The sequence below is a fragment of the Quercus lobata genome, chromosome 9 (genome assembly GCF_001633185.2).
Source record: "Quercus lobata isolate SW786 chromosome 9, ValleyOak3.0 Primary Assembly, whole genome shotgun sequence".
Taxonomy (NCBI): Eukaryota; Viridiplantae; Streptophyta; class Magnoliopsida; order Fagales; family Fagaceae; genus Quercus; species Quercus lobata.
The window spans coordinates 44,154,670-44,173,734 of NC_044912.1; the positions used below are offsets into that span (position 1 = coordinate 44,154,670).

Here is a 19,065-nt window from a genome sequence, read left to right on the forward strand (position 1 = left end):
TACTCCATATATATATAAAACTAGGAAAATTTTTCCTCTTTTTTTTTTTTCATATTAATTATTTTCCTTGGGAAGAAAGTTGAGTAATCCTAAACGTTGTGGGAGTACGTTGATGAATCTAGAATATTTGTGTATATATAAGAACAGTATACAAGAAACCCTAGTGGCTACAAAGGAGAACGTATTCATAACACTTAGTTGAGAGCAAAGAAATATCGTTGTAGCCATGGCTGTTCTTATCAGTCTCTTTCTTCTTTCTTACTTCACTTTGCTGTGCTTCATTACTAGTACTACATCCTTAGCCAGTGGCGATGCCACGTGCAGCTCAGGGTGTTCCCAGGAACACCCTGACATGAAAACAACCTAAAAAAAAAAAAGATTTATATTTAATAATTAGGAACACACTCAAATTAAAAAATTAGGAACACCCTCAAATTAAAAAATAAAAAATAAAAATTATTTGCTCTACTTTCAAGCAAAAAAAAAAAAAAAAAAAAAAAAGCCCAAAAAACAATTTGAACTAAAGTCTTAAAAAAAAAATTGTAACAGAGCCAAGCCCACAGCAAGTCCAATAGATTACAGAGGTACCCACAGATTCTCCAAAAAAAAAAACCCAATATAGAGCAAATCACTTCTAAATCAGAAATCAAACTTTATCCAAAAAATAAAAAAAGAAGAAATTTCCTAAAGCAAATCTAAAGATAGCAATGCCTCAGTCCCTCAGAGTAAGAGCAACGTCGCTTGAGCCTCAAGCCACGAACAGATGGAGATCGGATTGGTCCAATCCAAATCGTCATATCGGTCCATTCCAGATCATCGACATTATCGCTTGTTGCTCACCCTCATCGGAGATCACTTGTTGCCTCGTCACTGCCTTAATGGCCTCAACCTTCAGGCCTCCTTGCTCGGCTACTCCGATGTTGCCTCCCCCAAGGTATTTCATTTTACTAAGCTAACTTCTCTCTCTTTTTCTCTCTGTTTCTCTCTTAGTCTCGCATTCTCTCTCTCTCTTAATTCTTTAATAAGCCTAACTCTCTCTTTTGAACTGTGAGTCTTTGATTGGCCGAACTTTACCTTTATTAATATTTTGTCTCTTTATAACTTTTTGAATTTGGCTTTATCAGTTTATCTTAACCGTTTGGGTTGGTGTGTGTAGTGTGTTGGTGTTGGTGAGATATTAATTATCTTTTAGACTAGTGTAATGTGTGATTGTGAAATTTTCTAATTGGCAGGGGCATCGCTCATCAGGCATTAGGAGTGCTTGTCTGTTGAATGGGGTGGGGTGGGATGGGCACATGGGGTCGGGTTGCACACTACTTTAATTATTGGGCTACACATGAGATGTGTAAATAATGTGCACAAGACATGGGGCTAAACAATATAACAAATTAAAACAGTATAATTAATGACAAACAAATTAAAGCAATATAGTTTATTGTTAGGCTAAACAGCAACAATTAAAGCAGTATAATAAACCAATACATTATAAGAGACAAACAAATTAAATTATGTTAGGCTAAATAATAATTAATAATTTTATAATTAATGTAACAATAATATAACAAATTATAGTTTATAAAAGACAAACAAATTAATGAAACAACTAAATAACAATAATTAATTAATAATTTTATTAATATTTCAAATAAATTTATTATTTATTATTTATTCTTTTGCTAGAATTATGAACAAATATTTGATAAGAAAACCACATACCCAAGATTCATCTCCTGTGCAAAATTCATCTTCATCTTCTAAGCGAAATCGTGCTGACTTTAACTTAGAAAATCTTCCTTTAGATCCTAGACTATGAAAAAAGATATCATCTTATCATCCTAATAATTATGATGAAATAAGAAGATATTATTTAAAAAAGGCCCTTGTAAACCTGTTCTCCAAGATTACCCTTTAACAAATTTTTCTGGAAAACCCCGTCGATTTAGATTCGAATGGTATATAAATAGAAAGTGGTTGGAATATAGTATAGACAAGGATGCAGTATTTTGTTTTTATTGCTACCTATTTGGGCAAGATGTTGGTACGCAAGGAGGAGGTGAGACTTTTGTAATGAAGGGATTCAAACTTTGGAATCAACGAGTGAAGTTAAATTCCCATGTTGGAGGAGTTAATAGTGCTCATAACCAAGCTGTCAAGAAGAGTGAAGATCTACTGAAGGACAAGCAACACATTCAAAATGTTTTGGTTAAGTAATCAAATTAAGATAAAATTGAATATCGGGTTCAATTAAATGCAATAGTTGATTGCATAAGATTCCTTTTATGCCAGGGATTAGCTTTTCATGGTCACGATGAATTTCAAGGTTCAAGTGATAAAGGAAAATTCCTTGAGCTTCTACAATTTTTGGGGAATCACAATGAATCTATCAATGAAGTGTTGCAAAAAGCTCCAAAAAATTACAAGCTTACCCACTCGGATATTCAAAAAGACATTGTGAATGCAATTGCAGATGAAATATCCAAAACCATCATCAAGGATCTTGACAATGAGTTCTTTTCATTATTGGTTGATGAGTCACGTGATATCTCAGTGAAAGAACAAATGGCCCTCGTTCTTCATTATGTGAACAAAAAATGAATTATTATAGAGTGGTTCCTTGGTATTGTACATGTAGCAAGTACCACCATTTTGTCACTCAAATATGCTATTGATTGTTTACTTTGTGAACATAATTTGAGTTTGTCAAATCTACGTGGGCAAGGTTATGACGGGACTAGTAATATGCAAAATGATATCAATGATCTCAAAACTTTAATTTTGAAAGAGAATAAGTTAGCATTTTATGTCTATTGTTTTGCTCATCAACTTCAATTGACACTTGTTGCGTTGCTAAAAATCACATTAACATTGTTGAAATTTTTTATATGGTTAGTAATTTAGTAACTGTTGTTGGAGGCTCTTGTAAGAGATGAGATGCTCTTCGAGATGCACAATTTGCCAAAATTAAAGAAGATTTAGAGAATGATGTATGTAGAAGGAGGCAAGATTTTAATCATGAAACAAATTTTAAACGTCCTGATGATACACGTTGGGGATCATATTATGGGACTATTCTTAACTTGATTTTGATGTTCTCTGCTATTGTTGATGTACTTGAGATTATTGAAGAAGATGACCTCTCTGACCAAAAAGTTGAAGCTCTATTTATTATGAGGTCAATTCTATCTTTTGAATTTGTCTTTACTCTACACTTGATGAAAAACATTTTAGGGATCACAAATGAGTTGTTAATAGCATTGCAAAAAAATAAATAAATAAATAAATAAAGATATAGTAAATGCTATGGATCTTGTTAAAGTGTCTAAGCAACGATTGCAAGTGATGAGAGATGATGAATGGATATCTTTATTGACTGAAGTGTCTTCATTTTGTACCACACATGATATTCCCATCTTGAACATGGATGAAATATTTGTAGTTAGTGGGAGGCCGCGATGCAATACCCAACAAAATACAAATTTACATCACTATTGTGTTGAGCTATTCTATACAGTCATAGATATTCAACTTCAAGAGCTTAACAACCATTTTTCAGAGGCGAATACCAATTTGCTACTTTGTATGGCTTGCTTGAATCCAAGTAATTCATTTGTGGATTTTGATAAGGAAAAGTTGATTCATCTAGCAAAGTTCTATCCATCTAATTTTCTTGGGATAGATATCTTGGCACTTGACTCTCAACTACAGAATTACATTTTTAATATACGTAACAATGACTTGTTTTTAGAGTTTCAAGGAGTTAGTGAACTTGCTGAAAAGTTAGTGAACACAAGGAAGTATGAGACTTATCCATTAGTCTATTTGCTTGTGAGGTTAACTTTGACACTTCCTGTCACTACTGCAACAGTTGAATGAAGTTTTTCAGCAATGAGATATATAAAGAATGAACTGCGCAATCGAATGAGAGATCAGTGGATGAATGATTGTTTGGTTGCGTATATTGAAAAAGATGTAGTTTGTTGCATTGATAATGAGACTATCATGCAATGATTTCAAAATATGAAAACTCGTAAAAGGCAATTATAAATTTTATGTATTTGCGTGTTTTTTTATTGTTGTTGTTGTCAATATATAAAATTTTCTTTTTATTAGATTGTGTCATTTATGCTTGTTAAGGAACACACTAGAAAAAATTCCTAGAGTCACCACTATTCTTAGCCACCATTAGTACCACCATCACAAAACCTAAGTGGTTGGACACCAAACCCATTCACCATAATTAGGTTTACTCTCCATGCTACAACCCTAAGAAAATCATAGCAGACCAAGCTAGACATGCCATAGATAGTTCAAATGCCAGTTTTGACTATATATGGAAGAAGATTCGAGGGGTTTCTCTAGACACAAATGATGTGCGCGCTGGTATATATTGCAGAGACTAAGCGTGAAGGGTTTATGGCAAATATATCCATTGGTTCCTCCTGCTCCACAGCTCCTAGTTATGGACAGGCAGCGGCCTATTGTGGATTCAGTGTCAGCCTTGCACTCACTGTTTTACCCCAAATTTTCCAATTTTTAATCCTCCACAGCCTTCCACATATAGTTCAGTAACTTGTGATTTGTCCAATTGCTATCGAGCTCCTGGTAACAATTTTCAAGGTTCATGTTGCGCCTTCAAAGAAGGATACAGCGATGGCACCTCTGCATCTGGGGTTTTGGGCATTGAAAAGTGACTTTTGATGAAGGAATAATCACATCAGTACCCAATTTAGTTTTTGGTTGTGCAAATAGCGTGGCTGGTTTCGGTGGCCAATGTAGTGGAATACTTGGTCTTGGTGCTCAAAAAATATCTTTGGTGAATCAACTGGGTTTCAAATTTTCATACTACTTTATAAGGGATCCTCGATCAATATATTCATAATCAGTTGATTTTTTGGAAGAGCAAAAATAGAAGGGTCTTCTACTCCAATTGATAATTATGGTGGCTTTTACCATGTAACCTTAGATAGCATCAGCGTGGGTGAGAAAAAACTAGATATTTTGCCTTAAGTGTTTAAAGTGACTGAAGAGGGCTTAGGTGGAGTCATTATTGATTTAAGGGCAACATTTAGGGTCCGTTTGGATACAACTTATTTTTACTGAAACTAAAAACTGAAAACTGAAAACACTGTAACAAAATAATATTTAAAAGTGTGAATAGTACTGTGAGATCTATTTTTAATATTTTTTTTGATGAATAGTGCACAAAAAGTGCATGAACAGTGCCACTGATGCGCACTGTTGGATCCAGAATGGTCAACAACTACAGCTAGGAAAAACGAAAAAAAAAAAGAAGAAGAGGAAAACACGTAAATAAGAAAACGTAAACGCACAAACATGGATCCAAACGCACAATTACTTATCTACCAAGACCTGTGTTCGACAAGCTTAACGATGAAGTACAAAGATTGATGAATGGCTTGGTACAACTCATGCTAGGATGGGGTAGTTCAATTTTGATAGGCCAAAAATGTATTGACCTCTTTGGTAAATTAATCAATTAATTAGCCAAATGAATCAATTAGATTCAATTTACATGCAATAAGTGTGGTATCATAAACAAATCATCAACTAAGTTAAATGCAGCGAAAAATAAATTTGACACAGGTGATTTGTTTACAAATGGGAAAAATCACTGAGGCAAAACCTCACCCGGTGAATTTAAGCCTGAGAATCCACTATTATCAAAACAAGTGGTTACAAGTAAAAGGAATCCCAGTACCTAACACCAACCTACAGTTGAACCATTACCTCAATACCCAATTGGACTTGTGATATAACGACAATCTCTCCTTTCAATGCACGAATCCCAGTACGTGACTAACCAATGATGCATGAGTCCTAGTAAGTGACTAACACACCAACTTGATAAAGATGTTAGTTGCAAAGTTCTTCAATTCATCCAACAATGAAGATCAGGAAGCTCCTTGATCACAAAACCTTTGGTGCAAAAGACGTACTAGCTTCTAAAGAGAATATGATGAACTAGGGAAAATTCTATTTGAGTACCAGGTGCTACGGTGCTGAAGTAACCCATGCCATACTCCCCGAAAAGCTCGAACGACCTTCAACAAAAGGGTACCTGTACCCGAAACTGACACAGGTGACTAGGTAGAGAATACCTAGGGGCGTGAGATAGCTCTCTCTAAGGAACTCGGCCAAATAGCCCTATAACTTCGGGAGAAGGGGTGCCTCCTTACAAAGGGGATTGCAGTGATCAGGCCTGGGCAACTGTTTACCAAAAACACAGGTCTCCACAAAATCATAAGACCATGTACAGGGGCTGACGCCTGCCTAGTGCCGAAAGGTCAAGGAAGTTGGTAACCTGATGACAGGGGAGCCAGTGACCGAAGCCCCGGTGAACGGAAATCGTAACTATAACGGTCCTAAGGTAGCAAAATTCCTTATCGAGTAAGTTCCGACCCGCATGAAAGGCGTAACGATCTGGGCACTGTCTCAAAGAGAGACTCGGTGAAATAGACATGTCTATGAAGATACGGACTACCTGCACCTGGATAGAAAGATCCTATGAAGCTTCACTGTTCCCTGGGATTAGTTTTAGGCCTTTCCTGCGCAGCTTAGGTGGAGGGTGAAGAAGGCCCCCTTCCACGCGGGGGGGGGGGGGAGGGCTGAGCCGTCAATGAGATACCACTTTGGAAGAGCTAGAATTCTAACCTTATGTTAGGACCTATGGGCCAAGGGATAGTCTCAAGAAGACAGATTCTATGGGGCATAGGCCTCCTAAAAGGTAACGGAGGCGTGCAAAGGTTCTCTCGAGCTAGACAGAGATTGGCCCTCGAGTGCAAAGGCAGAAGGGAGCTTGACTATAAGATCCACCTGTCGAGCAGGGATGAAAGTCGGCCTCAGTGATCTGACGGTGCTGAGTGGAAGGGCCGTCACTCAACGGATAAAATTTACTCTAGGGATAACAGGCTGATCTTCCTCAAGAGCTCACATCGACGGGAAGGTTTAGCACATCGATGTCGGCTTTTCGCCACCTGGGGCTGTATTATGTTCCAAGGGTTGGGCTGTTCGCCCATTAAAGCGGTAAATAAGCTGGGTTTAGAACGTCCTGGGATAGTTCAGTCCATATCTGTTGTGGGAGTTAGAGCATTGAGAGGACCTTTCCTTAGTACGAGAGGACCGGGAAGGACGCACATCTGGTGTACCAGTTATCATGCCCACAATAAACGCTGGGTAGCCAAGTGAGTGCTCTCCTATTCTGACTTCCCTAGAGCCTTCGATAGCATAGTCGAGACAACGATGGGTTCTCTACCCCTACGGGGATGGAGCAACAGAAGTTTTGAGAATTCAAGAGAAGGTCACGGCGAGACGAGCCATTTATCATTACCATAGGTGTCAAGTGGAAGTGCAGTGATGTATGCAATTGAGGCATCCTAACAGACCGGTAGACTTGAACCTTGTTCATACATGACCTGATCAATTCGATTAGGCACTCGCCATCCATTTTCATTGTTCAACTCTTTGACAACATGAAAAACCATTGTTCAACTCTTTGACAACATGAAAAAACCAAACGCCTCCGCCTTTCGATCCCTTAGATAGATAGAGAGGGGGGGGGGGCAGAGGCCTTTGGTGTCCCCTTCAGTCAAGAATTAGGGCCTCACAATCACTATCCAATATGCTTTTCTATCATGCCTTTATTTGTTCATGGTTTGATATTCTGGTGTCCTAGGCGTAGAGGAACCACACCAATCTATCCCGAACTTGGTGATTAAACTCTACTGCGGTGACGATATTGTAGGGGAGGTCTTGTGGAAAAATAGCTCAACGCTAGGCGCTACGGAAAAATATCAAGTTGCATCACCTTGCATTGCTTAAGACAACCCTTAAAATAATCCTTATATATGTTTAGGGTTGTGAGAAAAGAAATCCTACACAAATACACACAATTATGCGTGAAATTAGATCCAGAAATTCTAATTTCATAATTCTCGACAGATACAGCTTTTATCAAGCTACTGTCGAGCTTCATCATTAAACCTTGATAGAAATTATCCTGTCGAGCTATCGATCAAGCTTTAATGAATAACACTTCTTCATTTGTTTATTAGATAGATTTGCATGGTTTCAATACTAAACTTAAACTCTTGTTCTTTGAAGTACTAAACCCATCGTAGATCTACTCAATTACAAGTAAAGTATGTTTTGTCAAAGGATTAGCCAATTTACATAACATATGTCTCTAACAATCTCACATATGTCCTAACAAATTCCTTGCTTTCATGGAGTTATTGATCGTGACCTTGTTGGGTTTCCATCAAATACCTTTTGTTGGATTATAAATTGACCTTGATTAATTAATTCAATTATTTAAGTTGATTAATTAGATCAAATTACCTGCAAATCATAGAGTCACTGACAAATCACCAGATAAACTAATATGCAACAGAAGTTAAATGACACGGTGATTTGTTGATGAATGAGAAAAACCTCTCGCAAGGCAAAAACCCCATCGGGTGAATTTCAAGTCACCACTCCCAAGAATCTACTAATCAATAATCAAGCATTAATTTACAAGTATGAGGAATCTTGTCACTACCCTGGCCTATCCCAAAATATCAACCTCTAGTTGAATCTTCACTCCAATACCCAATTGGACTTAATCTTGTAGTAGACTTCTTCGCTTTGTACAAATCTCCAATCTGTAATTAACTCTTTTACATGGATCCCGGTATGTAACTAACTCCAACAACTTGATTGATTGTAATTGGCTGCAAATTTCTTCACTTCAAAGAAGTTATAGATTAGGAAGCACTTGGTTACAAACCTAAGATGCACAAAAGCAGTAGCTTTTCACAGGGTTTCTATTTTAGTACTTGATGACTTTTAAAATAAGCATTTTATATGACTAGGGTTGTAGAGAGAGAAACCCTAATCATTCAAGTCATCATGGACCGAAATTCAGATCTAACAATTCTGAATTCATAAGTCTTAATAGATCAAACTTGTGTTGAGCTCTCTCATTAAACCTCGATAGATGCTAGTGTCAGGTTTTAATAATACAACTTTTCTTCACTTGTTTCTTGGATCAATCTTCATGTTTTTAATGATACCACTTGTAAAGTAAACTTCGCACGCTTATTGGTACATTAAACCCAACTTAAATCTTCCAAAATACAAACAAAGTTTGTTCTATTAAAGGATAAGCTAATACATAGAAAATATAACCCTAACATTGGGTAATTAATTAATTCAGCTGGGTCCAATTTAAACCCAACAATTAGTTATTGCACTTTAGAAAGGTCTTGTGTGCTTATAAGGTGAAAATGTTTTAACAATAAAATCTTTGTTGTTGGGTTGGTGGTGTGATAGTTTTGTTTTTGCATTTCCTTAGAGTCATTTTTTTTTTCATTATCATACTCAGTGGTGGAGCCTAAATTTCAGTTTAGAAGGGGCAAGATTAAAAGACAATAATTATAAAAAAAATCTTAAAAATATTAATCGATATTACTAATTAAATTATAAACAACAGTAATTGTCATAAAAATATATTAAAATTTAAACAACTGTAAAATAATTAAATAATTGTAAAACAACCAATTCACAGTTACTAACAATTAAAGTAAGGGATTAATCTATATACACAAATTTTAGACATCTAATTTGATTCCTTATAATAATTTGAGAAAATAAATTTTCAACTTTCTTTCTTTCTTTATACTTCCAATAATTCAAAATTTAGATTTATAGTAAAAACTCAAATTTTGAGACTATTAAAAAAATTAAGAGATGAAGGTGAAAAAGATAATGGATACTTTATTGGTTTAGTACCATACAAGACATTATTATTATGTGTAAAATTTGAGTTCCACGGGTGGTACCTAAAATGAAAGGAAGGAATTTGGATAAGTGAAAAAAAAAAAAAAAAAAAAAAAAAAAACCTTGAATGATGGTCAAAGTGTACATAAGCTTTAACTTCAAGACAAAAGTTAAGTACAGTACCTTAAATGCTGTTCCTTAAATTCCCCTCTTAAGATTCAGCCATGTGACTACTTAACTAAAAATACAATTCCATCTCATGAAAAAAAAATCCATATAGCAAAATATTAAGAGGGGAATCTAAGGAGCAGCACTTAAGTACTATACCTAAATCTTGCTTTTAACTTAAAAATAAAAGGTGATAGGTGGTGGCAATTTATTTTGATGTCAGGCTAATTGATAAAAGTGGGAGTAGTTCTTTTAGTAACATTATAAAATCTCACAATATTTTTATAATAAACTGAGATATTAGTACATTATAGGTCAAAAATAAAATGAAATAAATTATTCTAAGATCCATTCCAACTAAAAGCATGAGTGTTGTGTAAATATTGTGAAATTTTGTTGTGTTTTTAGACTTACTTAAGTGGGAGAAGTGTTTTTTTTTTTTTTCATATCATGATACAGTTTGTGTATGGTAGAAATAGGAAATTTTTTATTTTATTTTTTTTTTTTGTTTTATACTTTTACCATTCTAATGTTAGGAGGGGCATAAAAACTACACTAATAAGAAGTATATATAAATGGTTTCAAAAAATAGAGTCATAGGGGTCAAGTTCTCCCCACTCGCCCCCCGCCCCCCCTCTGACTCCGTCCCTAGTCATAATCGTCAATTTATCATTTTTTTTTTTTTATTCTCAACACCTTTTTTTTAACAAAAAAATATATTGGGGCTTGGAATGTGGTTGTAAAAAGAAACAATATCATAATAATTTTTTTTTATATAAAAGAATTCAAGATAGCAGCGGTTTTATACTACAAAATTTAGTAAAAAAAATCATAAATGATTTTTAAAATTAAAATAACGGTGAATTTATCATAATAACTAAATAATTTGAAATGTAATAGTAAACAAACTATTATTGAATCTATTCTTTTATTTATATTTTGATAACACTAAAGGATGCAAGTTTTATTTTTCATTTATTAATTTAAAAATGAATATTTATTTGTTCAGAATTTGGTTCACCAAAGATGTAATCATGGTTCCGTCCGTAGCTTGATCAATTAATGGTGATCACATATAGGAAGTCTAACTTCAAATGCAATAGAGAATTGAATATTTATTTGTTCTGACTTTGGTTCACCAAAGATGTAATCATGGTTCCGTCCCTCGCTTGATCAATTAATGGTGATCACATATAGGAAGTCTAACGTCAAATGCAATAGAGAATTGACATTTTTTTTTAAAGTAGTAACAACAATAATGAGTAGGAAAGGAGCAAAAAATTGAGGAGAAGCATATGATACTATAATATTTAAGAAACTTAGAGGACCAAAAATATATATATATATATATATATATTTGTAGATTATATGTTTAGCTATAATATTTTTATGTTATATTTTTTATTTTAAACTTTTTTTTTTTAATTTTTATTGTAGCTTATATTTATCTTAAACTATGATGATATCATGCAACTTTTTGTTAGCACTTATTTTAAATATTTTATTATACATCTTAAAAAATGTGTTTAGATCCTATTTAATCTATATATACTTATAATTTGGTCAATAACTAATATTTATAAATTTTTGGGTTACAAAAATGAAACTTACCAATTGCTACCCATATATATAGTGCTTCTCGCATATTACATAGTCCACATAGTGTTCTCAACCATCTTATTTTTGATAAATTTTTTATTCTCTCTCGAAAAAGTGATTATTCTCTCTCTCTCTCTTGATTTTATATTCTTCCTTGCAACTTGACTTTATGTTGATGTATCATTTTTTTAGAAACTTTATTTACAGTTAATACTTATTGGTGTTGTATTTTTTAGTTTCCCATCACTAGTAGTTTTTCTCTCTTATACCTTTGGTTTGATTTTTTTTTTTTTTTTTTAAAGTTAATTCTTAGTTATTTTGAATGTCATAATTAAATTTGAATAATAAATTTAAAACTTTAGTTGTAAAGAAAAAAAAAATTTAGGAAACATATCAAATAGGTCTTGTTTGGTCCATCTGGTCTACTTTAGTCCTTTATGGTCCAATTTAGTCCATTTGATCTACTTCGTTCACTTTGGTCCAATTTGATCAACTTAGGTCACTTTCAGTCCAATTCAGTTTATTTGGTCCATTTGATCCACATCTATCCAATTTGACATATTTGATCCATTTTGTTCACTTCAGTCCATTTGGTCTAATTTGGTCAATTTCTATTCACTTCATTCCATTTGGTCCAATTCGGCGTACTTACTTAAGAATGGAAAAAAGGCAAGTTTTGGTTAAGAGTACAATCAATTATTTGAGTAATCTCAATTGTAATTATAGGATAAGTGTTTGTTATCATAATAATCTCCTTAAGAAAATGAGAATTTGAATAATAACTTTAAAACTTAAAAATTTTAGTTGTTCCTAAAAAAAAAGGAAAATATAATGCATAGTAACAATAGTTAGAAGAATATGGAGCATTTCAAAAAAGAATAATAGTATCAATAAATAAATAAAAAACATAAAAAATTATAAAATTATATATTTGTAAAAATAGAGTGATCATTGAAATAACTTCTTGAAATTGTTTTAATTTTTAGGAAGAACAAATTATGTATAATAAAATTTAAAGAATAAATTATACATATTCAGTATAAATTTGTTATGAGTTTTGATTATCATAATATTCTCCTTTAAGGTAATGAAGAATTTGAATAATTATTTGAAACTTAAAAATTTTAGTTGCAAAGAAAAAAAAAACATAGCATACTATAACATAATTTCAAAGAATATGGACCACTTTATGCAAGAATAATATCAATCAAACACCCAAAATAATAGAACGATATATTGGTAGAGATAGAAAGATGAAAAATAATTTTAGAAATTGTTTAACTTTTAGGGAAAGCAAAATTATTTTCAACAAATTTTAGATAAAAAAAATTATACATTATAGTATAATTACAAAATGATTATCTATTTCCATGCATAGACGTGGAAAAACGGGCGGGTTGGGTCGGGTTGGGTCTAGTTTGGGTCGGGTTAATCGAGTTTGTGGGTCAAACAAGTCACGAATCAAAAAGGGGTCAATCGGGTTGCAGGTTGAGTCGGGGCGCGAGTCAGGTTGAGTTGACCCATATTTTTCAAACTTTTTTTTTTTTTGAAATAGATGCAATCTGTCAATTGTTTATGAGTTCTTTAACTGTGATTAGATTCTCACTGGTGATATTGTTACGAATTACCACTAAACACTTGACTTGATACCAAAATTTGGTGCAACTTTTGTTCCAGCTTTCTAGAAACTAATTTTGGTATAATCTTCGATCTATTTAAAGTAGGAAGAGAAAATGAAGGTGACAAGTAAAGAATGTTAAACTATAATGAAGTACATAATATATTAAGTAAAAAAGAATAAGTAAATATTTTGTAAAAATTACACCTCAATGTCCATATACTCAACGTTGGTAGACCTGGCAAAACGGTCAGGTCGGGTCGAGTCGGGTCAATCGGGTCGCAGGTCAAAACGAGTCACGGGTCAAAACGAGTCATTTTTAAACGGGTCAATCGGGGTACAAGTCAAACGGATCTGATCCGTTTTGCCATGTCTACCCACGCATAGCGCGGGTTTGCAACTAGTATATTGTAAAAGTTTTTTTTTTTTTTTTTTTGAGAAACAAATACACACACAAGGTAGAGAGAAATGAGTTTTATATTGTAAAAGTTGGATCTTACAACTAGTGGATATACACAACGATAGCTAGTTGCATAGTCTTCTATCTATTTGGAGTTAATTGAGCAAATTGTGGCACATGGCAAGTAGTAATTTGTCATTAACACATTACATTTGAGATGTGGCAATACATTTAATTATAAAATATACTCATTTATTTGAATCAATCCTAAATTAATGCTAAGTTACAAATCTGACGTATTTGCTCCTTAAAAAAACCTCTCATTTTACCGCTTCATAACTTTTAGACTCAGTAAAAGGCCTTCGATTATAGTGTCCATACATTTCATTCCTATAATTCAGGGTGTCATGATGCACAGCGTTATTTAGCAAATCGTACAAAAATAAAATAGTTTACTAAAAAATTACTGGCAAAGGGAGGTTATGAGAAAATAGTGTACTAAAAAATAGGTTATGGGAAAATAGTTTACTATAAAAGAAAAATAGTTTACTAAAAATTACTAAAAAATAGTTTACTAAAAAGTTATTTTCGGTGGGAAGAAAGTTAAGTAATCCTAAACGCCATGAGAGCACAGCAATATCATTTTAGCCATGGCTGTTCTTTTCAATCTCTTTCTTCTTTCTTGCTTCACTACTATTGCTACTACATCTATAGCTACCACTAGTCCCACCAATGCAAAACCTAAGCGATTGATCACCAAACTCATTCACCATAACTCGGTATACTCTCCATACTACAACCCTAAGGACACCATAGCAGACCGAGCTAGACATACCATAAACAGTTCAAATGCTCGATTTGACTACATATGGAAGAAGATTCAAGGGATTCCTCTAGACACAGATGATGTGCGCTCTGGTGTTATTGCTGAGAATAGGCGTGTAGGGTTTCTAGCAAATATATCCATTGGTTCACCTCCTATTCCACAGCTCCTAGTTATGGACACAGGTAGTAGTCTATCGTGGACTCAATGTCGGCCTTGCACTCACTGTTTTACCCAAGCTCTTCCAATTTTTAATCCTCCGGAGTCTGCCACATACAGTACAGTACCTTGTGACGCTCACAATTGCTATCATCAAGTTCCCGGTATTCTTTGTCGAGCTCCACATTGCGGCTTCAAACTATATTATGGCGATGGCACTACTGTATCTGGGTTTTTGGGCTCTGAAAAGATCACCTTTGAGACTTCTGATGAAGGAATAACATCGGTACCCAGATTAGTTTTTGGTTGTGCCACTGACGTGGTTAATGTCATGGGTGTTTTGGGTGGCCAAATTAGCGGATTACTTGGTCTTGGCGCTGAGATGACATCATTGGTGAGTCAACTGGGTTCTAAATTCTCTTACTGCATTGGTTCTATATGGGATCCTCAGTATATTCATAATCAGTTGATTTTTGGAGAAGGAGCAAAAACAGAAGGCAGTACTACCTCTCTTGAAATTATTGGTAGCTTTTACCATATAAGGTTAGATAGTATCAGTGTGGGTGAGAAAATGCTAGATATTTCGCCTCAAGTGTTTGAATTGACTAAAGACGGCACACGTGGAGTCATTATTGATTCAGGGTCAACACTTACTTATCTACCAAAACCTGCGTTTGATCCACTTAAAGATGAAGTACTAAGCTTGATGAATGGCATTGTACAATTCGTCGGAACGGAAAATTCAAGTCCTTGCTTCAAGGGGGTTATTGATCGTGACCTTGTTGGGTTTCCAGTAGTTACGTTTAACTTTGCAAATGGGGTTGACTTGGCTTTAGATGTAAAGAGCTTTTTTTCCGTGGCAAGTCGAAACACCTTTTGCATGGCTATGGCTCCGACTAATGCCGCCAACTTGACAATAATTGGAGTATTGGCTCAACAAGGTTATAATATCGCCTATAATCTTGCTTCGAAAACAATTTCTGTACAACGGATTGACTGTGCACTCTTAGAGTGAGATGTTATTTACAGTGGCGGCTCTAGGAATTTTTTCCAGAGTGGTCCTTAAGACAAATAATTATACAATCTAACAATAAGAGAAACTCATAAATTCAAGATAATAAGATGAAATCCTTTCCAAGTGAAAGTCAACACATTTGCTTAGAAGATGAAGATGAAGTTTGCACAAGAAATGAATCTTGCACAGAAAATGAATCTTGGGTACGTGATTTTCTTATCAAATATTTATCCATAATATTAGTAAAAGAATAAACAATAAACTATAAGTTCATTTGAAATATTAATAAAATTATTAATTATTGTTGTTTAATTAGTTGTTACATTATTTTTCTTTGCCTAACATATTTTATTTTTTTATTGATTTTTTCTATTTTGATTTTGATTTTATTTTTTGATTTTTTTGTTTTTTATAATGTCTTATTCACTAACTTTTAATGCCTCCACTACACCAATCCAAATATCCAATGCTTAGGCTGGCCCCATCCACCCCCACTCAAGAGACAAAAGCCAGCGCTAGCCAATCAACACAATTTAACAATTACATTACATTCAGACTATATAGTCATACACTTGCACAAAACATTAAAGAAATATAAAACAAACACAAAACGACAAACTCACGAACCAATAAAGGTAATTAGGCAAAGCTATTCAAATGAATCAATTCCAAAGAGATTTAGAGAACCATGTTTTTTAGTTTCAAAGAAAAAGAGAGAGAGCTCCACTCTCAGAGTAGAGATGAAAGAGCCACTCTCAGAGTAGAGAAAAAGAGAGAGAATTGAAATACCTTGAGGGGTGGCACCGTGGCAACACGTTGAGGCCAGGTCTCAGCAAGGCAATCTTCAATCTAGATAGGCTGCATCGTTGCACGTTGAGAACTCAGAACTTGATTGGCTGTCTTAGTTACCTTCAGTGCTGCTCTGGCCAACCAACTCACTGTAGTTGTTGCCGATATGCTCTGGGATCAGGGGCGGTAGCAGGTAGCACGTTGAGGCTAGTGACTGCTGAGGATTGTGGTTCTTATTTCCCTTTAGATTAGGAATTATTTTGGTTTAAAATTTGGTTCAATTGGCGGTGAGGATTAATGGGGTATTCAATTTATAAAAATTTAATTATTATTATATTTGTTGATTTAAAAAGCTGCCTGAGTTACAACTAGTGAGTGAGGGAGGATTGATCTTGGGCTTTTTTTTCCTTTAGATCTTTATTGGGCATCTGGGATTGTTATTATTATAATTTTTTTTTAATTTTAGTTCAATTTTTTTTTTTTTGGGCTTTTTATTTTTTGCTTGAAAGGCCCCATATATTATTAGGTGGACCAAATTATGGATCAAAATTTAATTTTATTGGGCATAAAAAATAAAAATAAAAAACTTTGGGTGGTCACAAATTTTTTTTAAGAGTAGACAAATATAAAATTTTAAATTATGTCGAGCTGATCCTGTGACCACCCAAGCCTTAATGTGCCATTGCCCTTGGTTGTTTATATTTTTAAATTTTTGAAATTTTCAAGAATAAGATTTTATTTTTCTTTATTTTTGATTAAGGAGGACTTGGTTTTTTTTTTTTGTGAGAAGAAGGCTGTTGAATCCATTACAGGAGATCTTGACTAGGAGTACAACATTGAGGTGTGGAGGAATATCTTTCATCCACACTGAAAATAAATTGTCTGTACAGCCCTACAATCAACTTTGCTTCAAAAATCAAATTACCATAGGTGGTCAAAGAAACATATATAATCTTCAGAGAATTGATGATAACTTTAGAGTCGCCTTCGAGAATAGTTGAGGAGAAATCAATTTCGGAGACAAAGCTCAAAGCTCTCACTGCTGCTAGTGCTTCCACTTCGGCACTAGAATTGGGGAGGGTCAATTTCTGGGATGAGACGGTGGCTTGCCCATTAGGGGAAGTTGGTAATTAAGTCAAATTATAAGATCTTTTCTTTCTTTCCTTGAATAAGATCTAGTCTTGTTTAACGTATTTATTATAATAGTTTTCAGAATATTCCTCATTGTATATTTAGTGTTTTGGATCCTTTAATTAAATTGAAGCTTCCACGGTTAATGATCTGCTTAGGTAAAAGTTATTACATATGTCATATTGTGAGGTTACTCTGGAGCACCTCTAAGCTATGGTATTCAATGCGGTTGAAATTCAGTAATTTTATTTTAATATATATCCACTTTAGTTTATTTCTTCCATTTTAATCCATTTCAGTTCACTTCAGTCTGTTTGGTCCAATTTGATGTACTTAAGAATGGAAAAAAGACAAGTTTTGATTGAGAGTACTATCAATTATTTGAGTAATATCAATTGTAATTATAGGATAAGTTTTGGTTATCATAATAATCTCCTTAAGAAAATGAGAATTTGAATAATAACTTTAAAACTTAAAAATTTTAATTGTACCAAAAAATTAGGAAAATATAATGTATAAATAACAATATTTAGAAGAATATAGACCATTTCAAAGAAGAATAATAATGTCAATAAAAAAAAAATAAAATTATATATTTGTAAAATTAAAGTGAAGATGGAAATAACCTTTTGAAACTATTTGATTTTTAGGAAGAACAAATTATCAATGATAAAATTTAGAGAATAAATTATACATATTGTGTATAAGTTTGTTATGAGTTTTGATTATCATGATATTCTCTAAATTTTATTTATCTAAAACATAATAAGTTTAGTTGTAGAAAACAAAACACAGCATACTTGTAAACACTGCATTTTGTACCCCTTACAACTAGGGCCCTCGTTCTGCAATGATGATCAAGCTCTAAAGCCCAATGCCAGTTTAGAGCCCAATCAAATATCAAATTGACTTGAGGAGTGTTAAAATAGAAAATATAACATTTTAAATGAACAAAAATATATTTTTGGAAATAATATAACCAAAGTGGCCCTCGGCCCACGTACGTGGGCAACTAGGGTTTCAGGAGTATAAGAGAGACAAGTTTTTTGTAATAATGGCTGAGGTTTGTAATGGATCTCACATTATCTGGGAGCCACTCCAAACCTCAATTTTTTTTCCACTATAAATAGCCTTACATGATACATTTTCAAAACACACAGAAATCTCATAAAAAAAAACCTATGATTCACTAGAAAATAGTAATTCACAAAATACCCTCAAGTCAATTTTATTTGATTAGGAATTTTTCTGGCCCCAATCCTTTTAGTTTAACTTTGCTAATCACTTTCTTATTGGTTTGTGAATAGACTTGATTGAGGAGAATGGTCAAAATCAAGCTTGGAAAGCTTTTGTGTGAGGTATTCTTTTAAACTTTTCTTTTTACTTTCTTTTATTTTCTGCCTTTAAATCTTCCTACTTTCTCTATTTGTTTGTTTGTTTGTTAGAATGTGTTTTAATATGCTTTTCTAGGTTAGGTTTAAGTTTTTGTACGCTTAAAATGCATGTTAGACTGTTAGAATTTCAAAGTTCTGATTTGTTTTTGTGTTATTAGGTTTTCTGGGCAAGGACTTGCGTGCGCATAA

General features: G+C 33.7%; 3 protein-coding genes across 3 annotated transcripts; all 3 read left to right on the plus strand.

The window, feature by feature from the left end:
- Window positions 1-763: 763 nt before the first annotated feature.
- On the plus strand, window positions 764-2,595 carry LOC115961818. Its single transcript, XM_031080731.1, has 2 exons — window positions 764-934; window positions 2,287-2,595. The coding sequence occupies exons 1-2, from the start codon at window positions 764-766 to the stop codon at window positions 2,593-2,595; spliced, it is 480 nt and encodes a 159-aa protein (XP_030936591.1).
- Window positions 2,596-3,300: 705 nt separating this feature from the next.
- On the plus strand, window positions 3,301-3,873 carry LOC115961819. The gene has a single exon (XM_031080732.1). It carries the CDS (start codon window positions 3,301-3,303, stop codon window positions 3,871-3,873), a length of 573 nt encoding a protein of 190 aa, XP_030936592.1.
- A 10,342-nt stretch (window positions 3,874-14,215) lies between these two features.
- On the plus strand, window positions 14,216-15,740 carry LOC115961820 (aspartic proteinase CDR1-like). Its single transcript, XM_031080733.1, has one exon. The coding sequence runs from the start codon at window positions 14,216-14,218 to the stop codon at window positions 15,560-15,562; it is 1,347 nt and encodes a 448-aa protein (XP_030936593.1). The 3' UTR covers window positions 15,563-15,740.
- The last annotated feature ends 3,325 nt before the right edge of the window (window positions 15,741-19,065 follow it).